General features: G+C 39.3%; 1 protein-coding gene across 2 annotated transcripts in view; it reads left to right on the top strand.

The window, feature by feature from the left end:
• MBOAT2 (membrane bound glycerophospholipid O-acyltransferase 2) overlaps nt 1–17,719 on the top strand; it is an 89,277-nt gene that overhangs the window by 5,974 nt on the left and 65,584 nt on the right. Inside the window, exons 2-3 of one of the 2 annotated variants that reach the window (XM_090136356.1) lie at nt 8,289–8,434; nt 11,406–11,483. In XM_090136356.1, coding sequence (XP_089992482.1) covers nt 8,289–8,434; nt 11,406–11,483 — 224 coding nt within the window. The remainder of the gene's footprint in view (nt 1–8,288; nt 8,435–11,405; nt 11,484–17,719) is intronic. The other variant, XM_031611349.2, reaches the window with a different exon arrangement.

The raw sequence follows: 17,719 nt of genomic DNA, 5'->3' as shown, positions 1-17,719 counted from the left end.
TGAAGTGCCCAGAGAACAGGTTAATAAAGAAAAAGCATTAAGGCACGCTGAGGATGACAAGAGTAACTTGTTTTGCTGAATGAATAGCTGCTACTGTGCTGCTTTGTTTGTTTTTGAAGAGCTGCTGTTGTAAATCAGCTGTACTGCAGCTATACAGCTCTTCTTCCTCGGAGGGCTGTGGTGGGCACAGTGCTGCTTTCAAGGAGTTCTGGAAAATGCTCACTTGTAATTCGCCAGCCTCAATACTTGTTTCTTTTTAACACCTGTTTACCTTTTTTTGACCCGATGAAGATCTGCGCTGCATCCTTTGCAGCCTTAATTATGACATATTTAGGTACAGTTGGGGATGAGATTTAGTAAGCATGGTGCTGATGAGTTGACAGTTGGACTGGATGATCTTTGGCCTTTTCCAATGCTTTGGATTCTATGTCTTTATCAAGCTGCTTGTTTTGACTTGTACACTTCTCATGAGTAAAGGTTCCCCTGGTTATTTCTTGTTTTTTCAAAGGGTGTTCAGGCTGTGGGGTTTTATTTATCCTGGAAGGTGGGAAGACTTCACACAGCCAGGTGGAATCCTGTTTGCCTCATGCACCCATCTTTCCAGTGCCACTTTTAAGGGGTGTGCTGGTGCAGTTCTTCACTATGAATATTTCGCTTGAAGCTACTTTCCAAGGTGAAGAAGTAAACGTCAACATCAGGCATTGTTTTCTCTATTTTGCATTCCCTGATGCGAATGGAGCAGTTGGGCTATTTCTATTTATCTGCTTCATTTAAATGATCACTGAAATGGTATTTTCAATAGCCAAGCCACCTTTGCAAAGGAGCCATACCTCTGCCTTCTACCCTGGAATAAGATATCCAAAGCAGAAGATGCTGTTTTGGGCTGGCTGTAACAGTGCAATGTTACTGCGGTACGTGGGATTTGGGTGTTTCTATCTATGTCTCATTCAAGTGGCCTGAGCTGAAGAAGGTGCTCGTGCTTTGCAGCATGGCTTGTAGGCAGCCTGTTAGCTTGTGTAACTGCAGTTGATGTCTTCCATACTGGTAGTGCTTCCTCTATAGGTAATTCCTATTCTTTCTGACCTGCCTTCTGCTGGGGTGACACTCTTGATTTTTATTTTTTTATTTTTTATTTTTTTTTTTACTTCTTCCTGTCTATCATTTAACAAGGAACCCACAGCTCTCTGGGCAGCTGTGCCAGGGCCTCACTGCCCTCTGAGTAAAGAATTTCCTCCTAACTTCTAATCAAACTCTGCTCTCTTTTAGTTTAAAACTTCTCCCCTTGTCCTGTCACTGTCTTTGTGTCAGTCCCCTTCCTGTTTATAAGAAGCTCCCTTCAAGTGCTGGAAGGCCGCATTGAGGTCTCCACAAAGCCTTCTCTTCTCGGGCTCAACAAGTCCAATTCTCTCAACCTTTCTTCATAGGAGTGATGCTCCAGGCCTCTGACTTCCTGCAAATAGAAATGATGGAGACACCAGTCAGATCCTGTTCTTTTTCTCTTTTTCTTTTTCCTTCTGCAAAGGAACAGACCTTAATGTTTTAGTGATGGGTGGGAAATGTTTGTTTTACTTGCTGAGTAAAGGGACTGCTGCTGTTCCTGGATTTCTGTAAGCTTTATAAACAAGTGTTACTGTTAAAGTGAGATTTCAGTTTTCATTTCTCATATACCAGAGTATAATAGTAGAGCAAAGGTAAGAGTACATCTTTATGATTATAATTGGGAAGAGTGCTCACAAATATGTTGGTTATTTTTTCAAATGGCTAGAAAAGTGAGTTATTAAAAAAAAAAAAAAAAAAAAAAACCTCAATGTATACTCTAGATAATTATTACTCAAGTATTACATAGGTTGCTCTGAAACTAATACCTCCTATTTATTTCTATGGAACTAAAACAGATACAAAGAGAGCACTAGCACTGTTTGACGGAAGAAATTCTCGGGTACAAAACATTATTTTCCATCATAGCCACCAGCATTAGCTCTGCATTTTTGCCAGTGATGAGCATGAACCTGCATGTTGTGTTCATAAAATCTGCATGGCTGTCCAGAATGGAGCTTGTCTTTCATGTTGCTGTCGCCATTGCTGAGATGCACCACCCACCCCTCAGTGTGCTCACATCCACTACTTTGATCTCCATCAATGTTCACAAGTGCCAATGGGTGCCTTTTTTTTCTGTATGGAGGCATTCAGTGACACTTCATACTTGCTTCATACACGCTTCCATGTCAGACACCATTGTGTCAGAGTGCCCCTCTGCTGCCATCTGTCACAGCAACATGTAATGGAATATTGATGGGAAGGTTCAACCTCTACTGCCATACCACTGTTGTCTACTTCTGATGTTGTGGGCAAACATAATAAAATATTACTTTTGGAGCAGCCTTTGTAAATAAAAGTTTGCCATTCAAATGCACATTTGATGATCTTGTGTGTTGCTTATACTCCAGTGGCAGAGCAGAGATCAAGGTTAATCATGATGCGTGTGTGATAAAAAGCCACATTTTGGATAGCTCAGTAGCTGAATGTGTCTTTGTTTGGAACTACATTTTGTCAACAGAATCCTGGACTGTTGTTTTGATGCTGTAAACACTCATGTCTTTTTAGACTGAGTTCTGCAATCTTTAACTGGCCAAACCAATTTTTGCTCAGCAGAAGCAGTGTGTTAGGTTGTCATTCATATAGGGGGGGGTATACTGGGGGAGGGAATGATACCACCACCAAAAATACCCAGGCTTTATCACAGTTTCCACCTTTGGAGCAAACTTGCTTCCTAGATTTTGGCTATTGCTGTGTACACATAGGTTCAAAGCTCAGTACCTGTAATCAGATAAAGCTACACCCTTAGAGCTGAGCAGGAAGAATATTGTTCAGTTGTCTTCTTCCCACCCTTGATGAATGAGCACTGGTTGTTTTCAGTGTAAAATGTGTATGTTGTTTTCCAACATAATTAATAATTACAAGTTAGAAATTGAAAATCAGTACAGGAAATAGAGATAGTGTTAACATTAGTCATGTCTGCCTTTGTTTTGGACTACAATCAGCTTGGGAAGACAGCATTCAGAATCTAAGTGCTTAAAGCTGCTTCTTAAAGTTCATGAAAAGATGAAGTCTAGTGGTGGCAAGCTTTTGCCAGTATTGTAGAAGTTGGCTAACAACGGGTAGAGCACAGGCTTAGAGCAAGTGGCTGCTCTTAGAGGAACTGTGCTTGGAAGTCTGGTCTGAAAATGGCTGACCCTTCGCATTGGGTAGTCTACAAACAGAGCAGCCCAGTCTTTGCCACTAGGAGCACAAAGTTAACATCTCCCACACTGATACTGCCTAAAATAATTACTGCTGCTTCACATACTTTTCCTCATGGGATTCCTCCTGGGTTGAGGTTGAGACATCAAGGCAGGAGTGCTGAAGAGTTCAATCTTTGTCATGGAAGGTGATAGGTATTATTTGAACCAAAAGTGGACATGAAAGCATCACTACAAGGCTTATGGCTTTTGAATTGAAGGAGGAATGCCCTGTCAGTTCGTGATGTTGTCTGAATGGAACGCTCAAGTATCCTTCAACTTCATCCAATATTGATGGTCTCTGGGATTCTTTCTGACCTTTCCCAAATAACTGAAGTAAGCTACTGGACGCTTTGATTTTCATTCTTGTCAAGGGATTATTTTTTTGATTGAAAAATTGATTGTTGCTTTCAAATAATAATAGTTGTCACTTTTGGTTTCTTAGTGGTTTGGCAATAGGCAATTACAGGATCATTGTGCAAGCCTATTGTTCTTCTTCTGCTGGATGGAGGTTAGAAATTGGACAGGAGAGCTGTCTGTACTGCTCTTTGGGTGCCACAGGGAAGCGTCAGCTCTCCTGAGTTGAAAGGAGCTCTTGGGGAATATCTGTAGATGTTTTCAAGTCTTTAGCTGATGGCTCTGGGGGAAGGGAAATGGCTGTGACTTAACTGGCATGAAGAGCAGTATGCAATGGGCAGTGATATGGGATTTCTAGGTGTTACCGTCATTAAAATCTTCATCGGTGCGTAAAAGTTGCACAGCAGTGTATTAAAAACAAGTTTGGGAGAAATGATCTTCTGTATTTCATTCTAATGTAAACTTTTAACAAACCATTAGTATTTTTTAGATGCTGCCTATGTCAAAGATTGGCCATTTCTAGCAGTTCAAATTAAGTATTTTTTGCCAAAACTCTGAAGCTGGAAATCCTGAGCAGTCAGTAACTTTCTTCTTTTCCTTTTATAAGGAACAGATTCCTCAAATGCTTTTCTTGAGAAACAGTGTTTTTACAATTGTGTGTCACAAATTGCATCTAAACATCTAAAAATCTAGAATCAATGTTTTTTAAAGAAGTTTTGTTACAGACTTTCTATTGACATTTGCACAGCGTATGCAAGTGGGAAATTTGTCATGTAGATTAATGCATTTAACAGTGCAGTGAGTTTAATAGATCAGCTGAGTTCAAATAGCCCAGGCATTGAAACTGGTTTGTACTCATGTGGCACTGCCACGTTTGGCACAAAAGGTGCAGAGAAACTGTGCTGTACCACTGTTCCTGCACCAGAACAGTGGATTGAACTTGAAAATTGCAAGGATACATGTAGCAAGTTTTGGAATACCTTTATATTTCTTAGAGGGATTTGATAGGCATCTGTTTCAGTAGTTGCTGAATGATCATTGCTGATCATTTGCATCATCATTGTTGCTTTTTTTATTCTTCCATGTGCACATACAGCAGCATGTGATGGAAAGTTATATAGGGAGCATAGGTGTTACAGTCCCTATAAGCTCAGCTTATATGGCCTGTAACATGAGGAGGTCAAAAACTCCATTTTTCTTTTATAGATATACTGAATTACAACACCTTGGGGTGAAACCTGCTGTTCCACACATTGGATCAGATATATATATTTTTTACCCCTAAGACTTTACTTCAAATGGATCCAAGTTTTTATTCCTCCATAAAACCTGAGCTGCTTGTAGGAGTGGCTTTTATGACTTAGGGGAGACAACTAGAGTTGGGTTTGTGGAATGAATCATGCTACTTTCATGGTGTGTTATCTTTGTTCCTTGTGGGCGTTCTGTTTGAGTCTAAGGTGTTTAAAAGTTGTATTCTGCCCATACTCAGAATGTTGAAAGGGTTTAATGTAAGCTTTCAGGAAGTACCCAAGTCTATCACTCCCAGATGTTGAAGTTACCATATGTGATATTTGCCAACTGAATAGCTGCTTGGCTGTGCACGTTTTCTGTGTAAGCTTGCAGTGATGATGTCCAGCCCTGCCCTTGTACCTCGCTCCTTGTTTGCTCTCGGAGTGACTGTTTCATTTGCCTTCTGGCAAGATGGCTCACTTTCATGCTGTATTTCAAGGCAAGTTGTATGTCTGCAGATGACTGTGCAGCTCAGGGCAGAGCTCTTGCTAGTTAAGGCCAAGTGAAGATGGGAGATGTGATTGAGAAAAGGCTGAATGTTGAATTTTGGCTTTGTTTGCATTAAGTACAATAGGAGTTGTATGCAAGTTGCATCAAGTGCAGTAGGAGTGTATCTGTAGGATGTTATTGCTAACGAAGACCCATCACTGATGCTGTGATGATTTTAGGAAATTCTGCTGCTGAGGTCTAGTCCACAGAGTAGATGTCCCATTTCTTTTGGAACGTATCTTCTGGTTCAGGTTAAATTAAAATATGCATGTATCTGATTTGTGTGGACCATGCATGCCAAAGCATCTTTAAGTGAGGATGCTTGGGAGGCTGCTTCAGCAGCCCGCCTGTCTGCCCTACAGCATGACATAGATACTGGAATTGGAAGTGAGCAGGATGGGCTTTGGAAGCCTAGAGTCTCTCTTTACCTCCTATAGGACCAACAGTGGATTAATCTTATTTCCATATGAAATGAGTTGATACTTTTGATAGCTGGAGTGGCAGGAATCTGTGCTTTGAGCTGAAGCAATAACTGGTAATTGCAAACAGGTGAGCACTGAGTTTGTTGTAGAAATGCTGTGTTTTGTTTCTTTTTAAAATGTAAGGAATCAGATATTCAAGTGTCTACAAAGTGAATGCTTAGCCTGTGATAGCATATGTTTAAACATCAGGAGAAGCATCAGATGATGATTATCTGACTGTGATACAGCCCAGCAATGGTCACACCTTCTCTTCATGTGATCTCCTTTCCTCATTCAGAATACGGGTCCTCCTGCTTTGCTGTTTTTTCACATCTGTGTCTGCCACAGAGTTCTAGTGATCTGGAGAAATAACATAATGAAAATGTCATCGTGATGACTTCAGGTTTTGCTTGTGTTCCGAGCTACTTTGGGCCTTATTTATAGGAATGCTGAATATTCATAAGAGCAGCTGAAGCTGTATGTTCAAAGCACAGCTCCAATTGAAGTTCTGTTGAAAGTACTGACTGAAAAACCAGGCACTGTGTGTTGGAAATTAGGCAGTTGAAATTAGTGGGCATTTAGTTTACACTTTGGACTTTCATTATCTTGTATATTCTTCCCATGCTGTGGTCAGATCTGCATAAACATGCCTGTGGGAAATGTAAGGTTTTGTATTCGGTGTAGATGCAGATGGTAAGTATTTAATGGCTTGGAGGATACAGGCAAAAACTGGGCAACTGTCCATGTGCTGAATGAAGCAGAAATCCAGCTGGGGAGAACAGAGGAGCATTACCAGGAGGAGGTATATGTAAAGGCTAAATGGGAGTTGCATGGTTTTCAACTATTAACTTATGTGTATTTTGCTTTTGTAAATATGTATTTAAAGCTTTGGGGGCACCTGATATAATACAAGGCTGTAAAAACCATTGGTGCTTTCTAATCCATGTTTCCGTGCCTTGTGAGGCGGATATTAGGGGTGGATAGGTAGGGTTAGGAGATGGCCCTGAGGTGCTGTGTGAATGTTGTGGTGGTGTCTTTTGTGCATCCCAGTGTGCGTCCATCTGTGCATTTTTGGGAAGAGCAGTTTAAAAGCACTCCCTGCTAACCATGGAGTCACTTGTGAGGAGGGATTTCAGAACAGGCTTGTGTTGCTTGGGTCATTTGTTTGTGCGTTTTGAAGACCAACACTGTAAGCTGACATCCTTAGATTTTTGTACTTTTTTGTGTCAGTTGGGGTTCTTCCACATCCCTAAAGCCACAGGTTTATCCTGAGTTGTAAAGCTCAGGGTCTGCTGTTTAGCTTGTCCACTCCTGTAGAAACAGTGGTACAGGTTGGAGATGCGGAGCGCTTCTCCCCTTGCCATGGCAGCCATAGGAGCCAGACGTTGTTGGCCTTTCTTCCTCAGTCCTTGCCACCTTGCTTCCAGATGTAACCTCTCTTCTCTCACTCCCCATCCCAGTCTGCCTGGGGCGTGAGTTCTTGGGGTCACAAACAGATGTACTGTAATGCCATTTCCATCAGAAATATTCAAAACAAATGTCAATACTGACTTCATAGTTAAGTAAGCCATAGACTTGGGCTTTCTTTTCTTTCCCTCTGCATATTTGATCAGTTTGTTTCTTTCAGTGGTTCATTAAATCCAACTGTATGGAACTTTTCCACTAAACCCAGAAACTCATCCCGACTTATAAATCTCATTCTTTTTCATTTGCATCAATGCGTATAATGGAGAGAAAACAGGTCAAGTTATGCCCTGAAAGAATATCTCCTCATTCATTTAGGATTTTTCAGTTACTGTTAAAAGCATAATGTAAATGTGGGAGTAAGCAAATGGATGGCCAAGCGTAAGTGACAGTTGAGTTTAGGGAACCTTCTCTGTTAAGAAGAGCAGCTCTGTGCCCACAGCTGCTTTCCCTGCTAGCATTTAATGCTTGTGTAACTCACTGGTGCAGAAGTGTTTGGAGTAGTACAGTAGAAGGGGAATTATTCCTTGCAAATGGGAAATCTGTGGATGGTTAAGAAGATGAGTTCTGTAGGTTGTGGTTGCATGTTGTCCCAAGTTCCGTTCATGTAATTAAGTTAAAAAAAAGAAAAAAAAAAAAGGAAATAAAAACCAAACCTGCATCTTTGCATTACTGAGAAGTATAAATGTGCCCGTGATTGAGAGAAGAGTGGTTTGGTGTACAGAACTTGTTTGATATGTGCCCAGATTGCCTCTACAGCTTCGAGGAATCCTTTCTATGTGGTTGCTGGTGGGGAGCCCTGCTTTGTGCTGGATGGAGCTCTAAAGGTGATGTGCTGTGAGAAGAGCTGTGGGAGAGCCCAAAGTTCTGCAAGTTGCAAACTATTTATAGTTTGTCAGCTAGTTTTAATACACAAGTGTGAGAATTGTTCTTTTTCTTTTTTATGCAGGTCAACTTCGTAGTGTGCCAACTGTTTGCCTTGCTTGCGGCTATTTGGTTTCGAACATACCTTCATTCAAGCAAAACTAGCCCATTTATAAGACATGTTGTTGCAACCCTCTTGGGCCTTTATCTTGCACTTTTTTGTTTTGGATGGTAAGTTGCACTTAATTTCACTTCTAAAGGATTCATACATTTTTCATGCCTTGTTTGCAGGAAGCAATGCTTTCGTGTGAAGAACATTACCTGTGTTTTTTAGCTGTTGCAAATGTACAGCAAGTGACTTAAATTTTCTGAAGTGCAGAAGTTTTGAAAGAGCATCCATTTGTGAGCTGGTAGCTAACGCTCTCTTCTTGTGGTTTTGGGAGGATGCAGCAGGTGCAGCTTAAATGTGCTTGGAAGGTGTTCTCTTGGGACGCTGAAGATGTGGTGAGAGCATTTCTCCTCAACAATATCTGTATGCACTAACTCTCCAGGTCCTCTTCTGAGTATTGAAATCATCTGACTTGTTACAGGAAGGGTGACCAGCACTGCAGAGCTGATGATGTTCCCAGTAGTATCAAGCCCCTGAAAAGGAGTTGTTCTTGGTTTGAGAGTTTGGGGTACATTAATGTGTTTCTTTTTGTTTTATAGGAGGAGTTTTGTTTAAAAACTTAAATTTTCTCTGACTGCTGCTTTCACACCTTGATCTTTGCAGAGCATACCAAGGCAGAATGACAGTAGGGGTAATAAAGAGAATGTGTTTAGTTGAGTGTTTTTTCTTTTTTCTTTTTCAAAATTATGAAATGGCTCTCATCTTCCCAAGCTGAATTAAGAGCCAGTTCAGCTCAGTGCACTGCAAGCAAACTGCTTTTTCAATTTTAAGTATATAGGGGGCTTAGATTTACACTGACTGTAAGGAATTAATCCTTTCCCTCAAGCTGGAGTGTGGGTGCAGATGGGAAGATGCATACGGCATGTGCACGCTGTGTGTCTGTGCACAGCATGTATAAATACATCTTGGATTCCAAGCCACAGATTTGGTCTCTACTTTGGCATGTTACAGAGGCTGTCCAACATAATTTGATAAGTATTATTTCTAAATTTAGGAAACATCAAACTTTTACTCTTTGGATTTACGTATGCAATTTACTTATATATGTATCTGTGTAACTCCCATACATTTATTCAACTTTTGGCCCTGGTATTTTTGCTTTGAGCAATCTGCTGTCAAAGACTTGAGGTCCTAGCTGCAAACAGGAAGAATGATACAGCAGATGTGTGTGGTTTTGGTGAGAGCTGTGTAAGCTTTAGAAGCACGTTCTGTATCTGCATTGCTTTGGAAGCAGAAATCATTAAGTGTAGTTGTAATGACAAGTGCAACCAAATATTCCTATCTCAATGTTGTAGCTGGGAGACTTGAGAAAGAAAACCTCCATTCCCAGCAGATGTAAATAAAGACTTGTGGAAGCTTCTTTCTCATTGGCAGTAAATCCGAAAAAAAGACATTGTGGAGAAATTGTGTTCCATGATAGAAATCCAGGTTCTTCTTGTTTGCTCTGGATCATACTTGGCACAGTTATTTTAGCAACGTATTTCTCTTTTACTAAACAGTTTTCTTATATCTGTGGAACAAAAAGCTTTTTAAAATGCAGAAAATAATGTAGTTTGAGATGTTAGAAATATTCTTTCTTTAAGAGACTGATAATGCAGTTTCACTTGTACCAACTTTTTCCTATTGCTTAAGTGTATATTGTGCAAGTATGTTTTTAAGGTTTTACTACTTTTTGTTTGTTTTGCTCTTGTAATGCTTTGTAACACTTGTGGTGGTGATGTGGGACAGGAAGAAAAGGGGCCACTCCTAGAGCCTAATGACCAATAGCACAGAGGGCCTAGAATACCTCTTGTTTATAACTAAAACTCACTGCTCCATATAGTAGGTGCATCTCATATGATTGATCTCATATTAAAAAAAATAAGTTGCTACTGTTACTGATACTTGTACTGAAAGAAATATATTGTCAGGGACTGCAATCTTGACACACTATCCACGTCAATCTGAGCATCTTCAGGCTTTATTGCTATAGATTCCTCCATCTGTTTAAAAAGCAACCTTCCTGACATGATGTTTTCACGTCTTTGTTATGCGGTGTTGCTTATATGTGGTTGATCTGATAAGAAAAAGTGAATATGCTTTTAGTGGGTATTTGTACGTGATAAATGTGCATTTGAATTTTAGGTAGTCATAATTTAAACAAGGGTAGCTATTAGTGAAGCATGGCAGCAAGTACTGATTGGATCTTCCATTGAAAGTTATTTTTCAAGGTCAATCAGTGTCCAAGTGAATTTGTTTCTATGAGTTCATACTGTTTAGTTTTCTTGCAGGTCCCTTGCTCAGTAGCTTTTAAGGTATCTCCTAGTGAATGAATGAGGAGTGAAATTATGCAGTTGCTGACAAGCTGGAAAAAAAAAAAGGCAGATGAGGAGAACAGAATGGTAGCTGCTTTTCATGGGGAAAAATCCCAAAGTACATCAGTGCATCACTTGAGTACATGTAAATGTTACTGAGCGCCAAACTGAAGGTGTGAATCAAGTTTGGTTAAGGACAAAATGCTTTTCCCCATCCCTAGTAAGCTATTCATCATGTGGGGCAAGGAGGCTGGCTGGGCAGAGCTGCTGTACTTACTGCCTGGGAAAGGAAAATCTTCCCTCATACTGATACTGTGCTCACTAAAATATGGGTGGCCTTATCTGAGATCTGTTGCTGCAGATAAGTGAAGGGACAGATATGGGAGCTGAGCCACAAAACATTCATGCTATTTACTCATGAAATAATGCTGGATGAAAGTACTGTAAGGCCTGATAATTAAGATTATCAATGTTTTTATATTCTTGTTTATTAGCTGGAGAATTCTAGTTAAGTCTGTAGTCTTTGCTCTTTATTACTGTCTCTGTTTGAGCTAAAGGGGAGAACTGTTGGGAGGAGAGAGGGTTGCTGCAAACCTAAATAGAATGCATTCTAAGTTTTTGGTAAGAAGTGATGGAGTTAGAATTTGAGAAGCCTCTTCAAATTAACATTAAGTAAATAAATAATGTAGTTGATTGTCATTAATGAAAATGCCTTGAGTGATTATTTTTTTCTTCCTAGGTATGCCTTACATTTTGTTATACAAAGTGGAATTTCCTACTATCTCATGATCATTATAGGAGTGGAAAACATGCACAAGTAAGTTTTTATTCTAAAGCATAATAATAGAGAAATGAAAGAATGCTACTGTTGTGCTTCCTTGTAGCTGTGCATTTATGCTGCTTCTAGTTGTAGTGGAATGCCCAGATCTTTCAGTATTTGATGTCTGCTGTGATTTTTTTTTTCCAGGAGAGAAAATGGTTTATCGGGTATTTTTGCCTCCTTTTTGAACGTCTGAAGGTTGTGATAATTGGCAGTATCCCCACTGAGACTGGGGATAATAGTATTCTCAGCATTCTGATTTATTTTTTGTCATTATTTAATAATGTTAGGTTTCTCAAAAAAAAATAAGATAGTGATACAAATGTATTTTGATAACATCTGTTGCTAGTAGAAGGAAGATGTCTGTCTGAGGAGATATGTCAGTCTGCGAGATATATATTAAGGTACTGTTTGCCATGCTCTTTATTTTGTGAAAAAGCACAGAGCAACTGTTGTCTTAGACAAAAATACCATCATAAAATTAAATATGTAGGGCATTATTTGAGGTTTGCTTGAGCACACGATTAGATTAGCAGCATCTGAAGCCATGCAGAACATTGCTTGTTTTTCTTTTTTAAATCATTCTTGAAACCAGGAAACACATGTTTCTTATTACTGTATGCATATGTTTTATTATTCCACTAGTCTAGAGATCAGAGCAGAGTTAGGTTCTCACAGTGTTAATTCTTGCATAAATGCTTAGTAAAACAGCAAATGTGTGCTTGAACAGGTTCCTGACGTGAATGAAGCTGTCAGGAAAGATGCTGGTAAAAGAGTCAAAAAGGAGAATTGCTTTACACAGGAAGCCAGGGTGACTTTCATGATGCTATTTTTTTATAACACTCTGCTCCTTTATACTGCTACTGAACAGAATTTTATTCTGTCCCTGGATGTGAACCATGTTAGGCTCTTGTTTTCAGAGTTGTCTGCAATGGCTGACCTAATCAAACAACTACAGATGTGAGAACTTTGGTTGGATGAGCAGTTTGCTCCCTGATGGTTGCTTTGGTAAGAAGTTGTTTTAAGACAACTGGTTCATCTTGATTTCAGAAAGGCAAAGGGGAGGCACTGCACTGCACAGGTATACCTGGGTCTTCATCATAACTATTTCTGTAGACTTCTTGTGAAAAGAAATCTCATGGTTATTTACTTCACTGGCAGTGAGGCAGGTGGGAATGCATGCATTTAATGTTCCTGTGTTGGAGTGTGGGAACTGACAAGCTCTGGGTTCTTCTAGCTCGTATTAGCTGGTGTAAGTCCGAGGTCTCATCTGCTGAAATGACTGCTGTGCTATGTGCAACTGTGTGTGTGTGTTCTGTTAGGCACAGATGCTCCTTACCTGGCAGGGTAAAACTCAGATTTGACTGCTGGGCTTATGTTGCTGTATCATGGTATGAATTAGGATAACATTGGATGAAACTAGAAAACTGCTCTTTCAATGAAGGAAAAAAAAATATAACAAATGTAACAAATGCTCACTCTTCAAAGCTGATTAGAAAAAGAGACCTTATTAGTAGAGCAAAGTTTTTATTTCAAGTAACTATTCCATAAGTTTGTTTTACTAGCTGTATTTTAATACTATTTAAGGACTTTGGTTCAAGTGAAAGCTTGTGCTGCATAGCTATGCAAAATAGAGCATGGTATGAAGGCTGCAATGAACATAAGTTTAGAAAATGCACTCATAGTACGTGAGGTGGTGAGAGCATTAGAATGTCTTTAAAGGTGGTTGTTGAAACTCAACCTGAAATAGAGTTAGTCTCTATTTCAATGAGTAGTAAGTCATTTCATAGTTGCTCCTTTTAGATCATTTCTGCTGATACAGCAGTACGAATAGAAAACCTAAGCATCTGGCAGCCTGGAAGCAGAGTAGTTCTGCTGCTAGCTATTCTCTGGCAGCAGAAAAATACGGCTGTAGCTTCCTGTATTCAAAAACCATATTGAGGCTCATAGTGCTGAATAAATAAGAAATAAGAGCAGGGCCAGGAAGCAAGCATGGGTGTTGGACTGTGGACAGTACCTGTTTGGTGCAGTTTTGGACTCCACAAGTCAACACTAGGGTAATGCTTGGATGCTGTGTGGGAAGCTCCAAGAGCCGTTCCTAAGAGGCGACAGAAAAGACTGTATAAGATCATTTCTTTCAGTTCCTACCATACCCTAGGAGGAGTAGAGTCTCTCGGTGTCTCTATATGTCAGTACCTTTTACAGAAGGATTATACCCTGTAGTCCTGATTTTCTGCTGTGAAAACACTACTTTACACGTGGCACCCTGGTTCTCCAGCCCTGAGGCCAGGTAGTATGGCCCTGCCCACGTCCTACTGATAGGTGTGTATATATACAGCTATTCACAGTACTTCTGTATGCCTGCATTGTTTTGTGTTCTACTTCATTGGTGGTAGAAGAGCCCACTGCCTGGCAGTCCCATTTAAGAGGTTACCTGCACTGTTCATATGCCGATTAAACTCATACCACAGAACACCAAATATGATGGAAATATGGATTCAAGTGATTATGCATTGAAAAAACACTTGCATATTATGCAAACTATTCTTCTGTGATAATCACAGCATGGCTCAGGTGGGCAGGAACCTCCAGATCCATCCTTGCTCGAGCAGGGTGCCCAGCACCACGTCCTGGCAGCTTTTGGAAATCTCCAAGGGGGAGACCCTGCAGCCTCTGGGCAACCTGTGCCAGGGCTGTATCCAGCTTACATCCAAATTCGTTCACTGAAGTTGGTTTTACTCTTCTCCTGCCTGTCATCCTGCAGATGAGTTTGTGAATTGGGATGTCATTCTTTGTAACAGTACCTCATTCTCTCCAGCCTCTCTAAAATGTGTTTTGACAAATTTAGACTATTTATCAGTTCAGCTGCTATATACTGGGCATACTGAGCAATTTTTGCTGAACTTCTGTGTTTTGTAAAACGGATTTTCAGGTCTGGTACTGACAGTCTTCCAGACCTCTCTCATTTTCCTCATGTACTTCCTTTGGTTCCTTGAAGTCTTGCTGTTCTGCCAAGTTTCTACCTTTGTGATCTTCCTAAGGTATCTGAACTCTCAGCAGCTATTGCTTTTAAATGTTAGTCTTGGCAATGCACGTTGTGTTAAAGATGAAAGCCTCACTTCAATAATGGGAGGGGGAGATATGTGGAAGTAAAACTCCCTGCAAAAGAAAAATTGGACATGACAAGAAGAAAGCAAATCTTACCTTTTGTATTTTACAACTTTCAGGAAAAAGTTAATTACTAGAAGACCAGTTATCTGAGATGTGAATTTAACTAACAGCAATACTTTCTTTTATACAAGTCTTATTTCAGTGATGGTATTTAAATGAAAAATGGAGTGGTGAACTCAGGAATGGAGAGTTTCCTGAAAAGAATTTGAATTTGTCATTGAGGTTATATATTTGTGGTGCTTTTGTGGCTCGGTGGTAAAAATGAAAGATGTTTAACAAGTTCTCAACTGCAATACATTTGCATTTGATAACTGATGTGGTGCTAATTTTTTTTTTCTTAGAAATCCTCCTTATCCTTCTGTGTTTTTTTTGAAACTGCTGCTTTCCTTAAAAGACAAATCTCCAAATGCCAGAAAGTTTCTCCTTGGTGCAGTTGGCTACTGTTGGCTAGTGGCTATGTAAGCAAATTGTGCACAGGTGACTTACTGACAAGCTTTTTAGGCTTCCAGGCAACTTTCTCTTTTGACATAATTGTTCATTTTATGGTTGGTAAATAATGTCCCTCTGCCTGTGTGGAAAGGAAAGTCAATTACAGGGCTTGCTGTTGCTTCACTGAAGTCAGTAGTTTTCTCAGTGACTTCACTGATAAGGCTCAAGTTCCAGCTGTGACAGCGTAGAAACTAAATCTGCTCATTTAAAATCAGTCCTTTTCAACCTCATAAATCTGCTAATGTTAAGCCAAGCAAAGGCATGCTATTGGTGTCTAGTGTTACCAAGCAATAGGTGTGCTATTGGTATCTAATATGTTCTGCCTTATGCTTTAGGTTATAGGATGATTGTTTTATTGTTCCAGAAGTCCAGAATTGAACTACATTAACTTATGAGGTTATTTCTGGATTTAGGGAGAAAGAAAAAAATCACTTAGCTATTTTCTGGCATATTGAAGTTGTAAAAAGAAAGCTGTTGAAGAACTATGAAAGCTGGAATAACTATTAGAGGTAAATATTTAATGAGTTTGGAGAGCTCATAGAACTGATTTTTTTGATAGATTCTCATAATTTTGTCAAGTCTGTAGGTTTCAGGCATCTTACTGATTATTAATGGAGTACTTTCTTGCATCTTTTATGAAATACCTTCCTTTCCTATCACAATTAGGCATAAGACTTTCTCCTTGGGACTGTGTTGCATCTGCAGAAATATTGTGGCTGCTTATTTGGATAATTTTTTTTTTTTGAAGGATTTAATATTTTTCTACTCTGGTCAGTTGATGAAGCTGTGGTGGCTTCTCTTCCTAGGTTCCATCCTAGATTTCATCTGACTTCAGTAGGTGAAGTGTCTGCCAAATACCATGCAGAAACTGATCAAGTACTTGCTGCTAGCATTTTGAACTCCTAATATTTTGCTAAAGATTCAATTTCTAAACACTGTGGTGAAGGGATTGCCAATACAGTCCATAATCAGCAGAGGAAGGCAAGGAAGTAAGCTTAATGGTAAGGACTTGCAGAAATTCAGCTTCTTAACATGGAAGCTATGATGGAGAAAAGCAAGCAGGGTCTTTTTAAAGGTTTCTCACTTAGAGTTTATTTTTTAATCTACTTCAACAAAATGTTCATCTAAATTTAATTTGCTGAGCATGTTAATTGAGGCATTTCATTAAACACCTGACTGACAAATTCTGCATGTCATGATTAGCTGATAGACACATTGGACTTATGGTTACCCTGCAACTTAAATTGCTGTCAAAATTGTTACCTATTTTTAAAAGTGGTGGTTTCAGTGAAATACAAAATGGGTCAAGTAAATTACTCTCACACTCATCCTGTGAGTGAGAGGGAAGATTTGTGTCTTTCTTGTATCTTCAGAAATAAGAGAATTCATAGGCTTAAGTGATTTTTTTGAAAGTGGATTTTGAGCTGTTTTTATTTCTTTCTGAGCTTTCATCTCTTCCAAAGGCCCTTAATCAAGACAAATGCAGGGCTTTTTGTTCCTGTCTCTTTTTGATTTGATCACAAGTGCTGTAGAGCCTATGAAGAACATATGTGATGTGGATAAAGAAGAAATTTTTTTTTATCTCCAAAAGAGGATCTGATGCATCCTCTAAAATTAGTCATCAAATCTACAGACTGAAATAACAATATCTGATAACTGTTAAGAAATGCTATCACATTCTAGTGATAATTTTTAGCAAAGCAAGGGTTGGAAGCCTGCCAGTCTAATTACATTTCTTAGAAGACACAAGGGCATCCAGAGAACTGTAAGCAAGCTATCGGGCATCGCTTCTCAGTTACGAATTTGTAATTTATTCATGGAATTTGAATAGAGATGTCTGCTACATGGGTAGCTCCCACAGGGCGGTGGCCATAGTGTGGAGAATACCTGATTCTGAATTTGAAGTATTAGCAGTCGCAAATTGTTCTGCATACACAAAAATGTTTCTGTTCCCACAGTTAGTGCAAGTAAGATAAATTTATTCAAAATGTATAAATCACTCGGGAGCTGAAAAATCAGCAGTGTGTTCTTATCATCCAGCCAAGGATAAATTGAAGATGAGAAGAGATCCCATCTCCAGCTTCTGTAGCCTTAAATACCAAGGTGCCTTATCAGATGTATGGTGAAGGCAAAACAAATAAACAAAAAAAAACCCAAGTAAACAAACAAAAAAAACCTGTTAATATTTTTAATAATTACAAAATGTGTATTTTATTTAAAAGCAATTTAAAAGTTATTTTTTCATAGAAGAGAATCAAATATATCCTAAACAATATTAACTCCTGCAGCATACATAGCAATTTCATTTTCGCCTATTAGGAATAACTACCAAGCCCAATGAATGACTGTATTTGGGAGCATATATTAATAGTTAAGAACAAATAATAATCAGTTTTCTGTTGAGAAGTGATATGTCTTTTCCCAAAAAGAAGGGATTATACTCTGTATGAAAAGATCAGTGGCCATTATATGTAACTGTCTCAGCATGAGCAATGCCACAGGTAAGATATGTACTGCAAATCTTAAGGAATGAACTTGCAGTACTTGAAAGGAGCTTACAAGTAGGAGGGGGG

This window comes from Phasianus colchicus, chromosome 2, assembly GCF_987193195.1.
Source record: "Phasianus colchicus chromosome 2, bPhaCol1.hap1.1, whole genome shotgun sequence".
Classification (NCBI taxonomy): domain Eukaryota; kingdom Metazoa; phylum Chordata; class Aves; order Galliformes; family Phasianidae; genus Phasianus; species Phasianus colchicus.
This window is presented reverse-complemented; position numbering and strand designations above follow the sequence as displayed.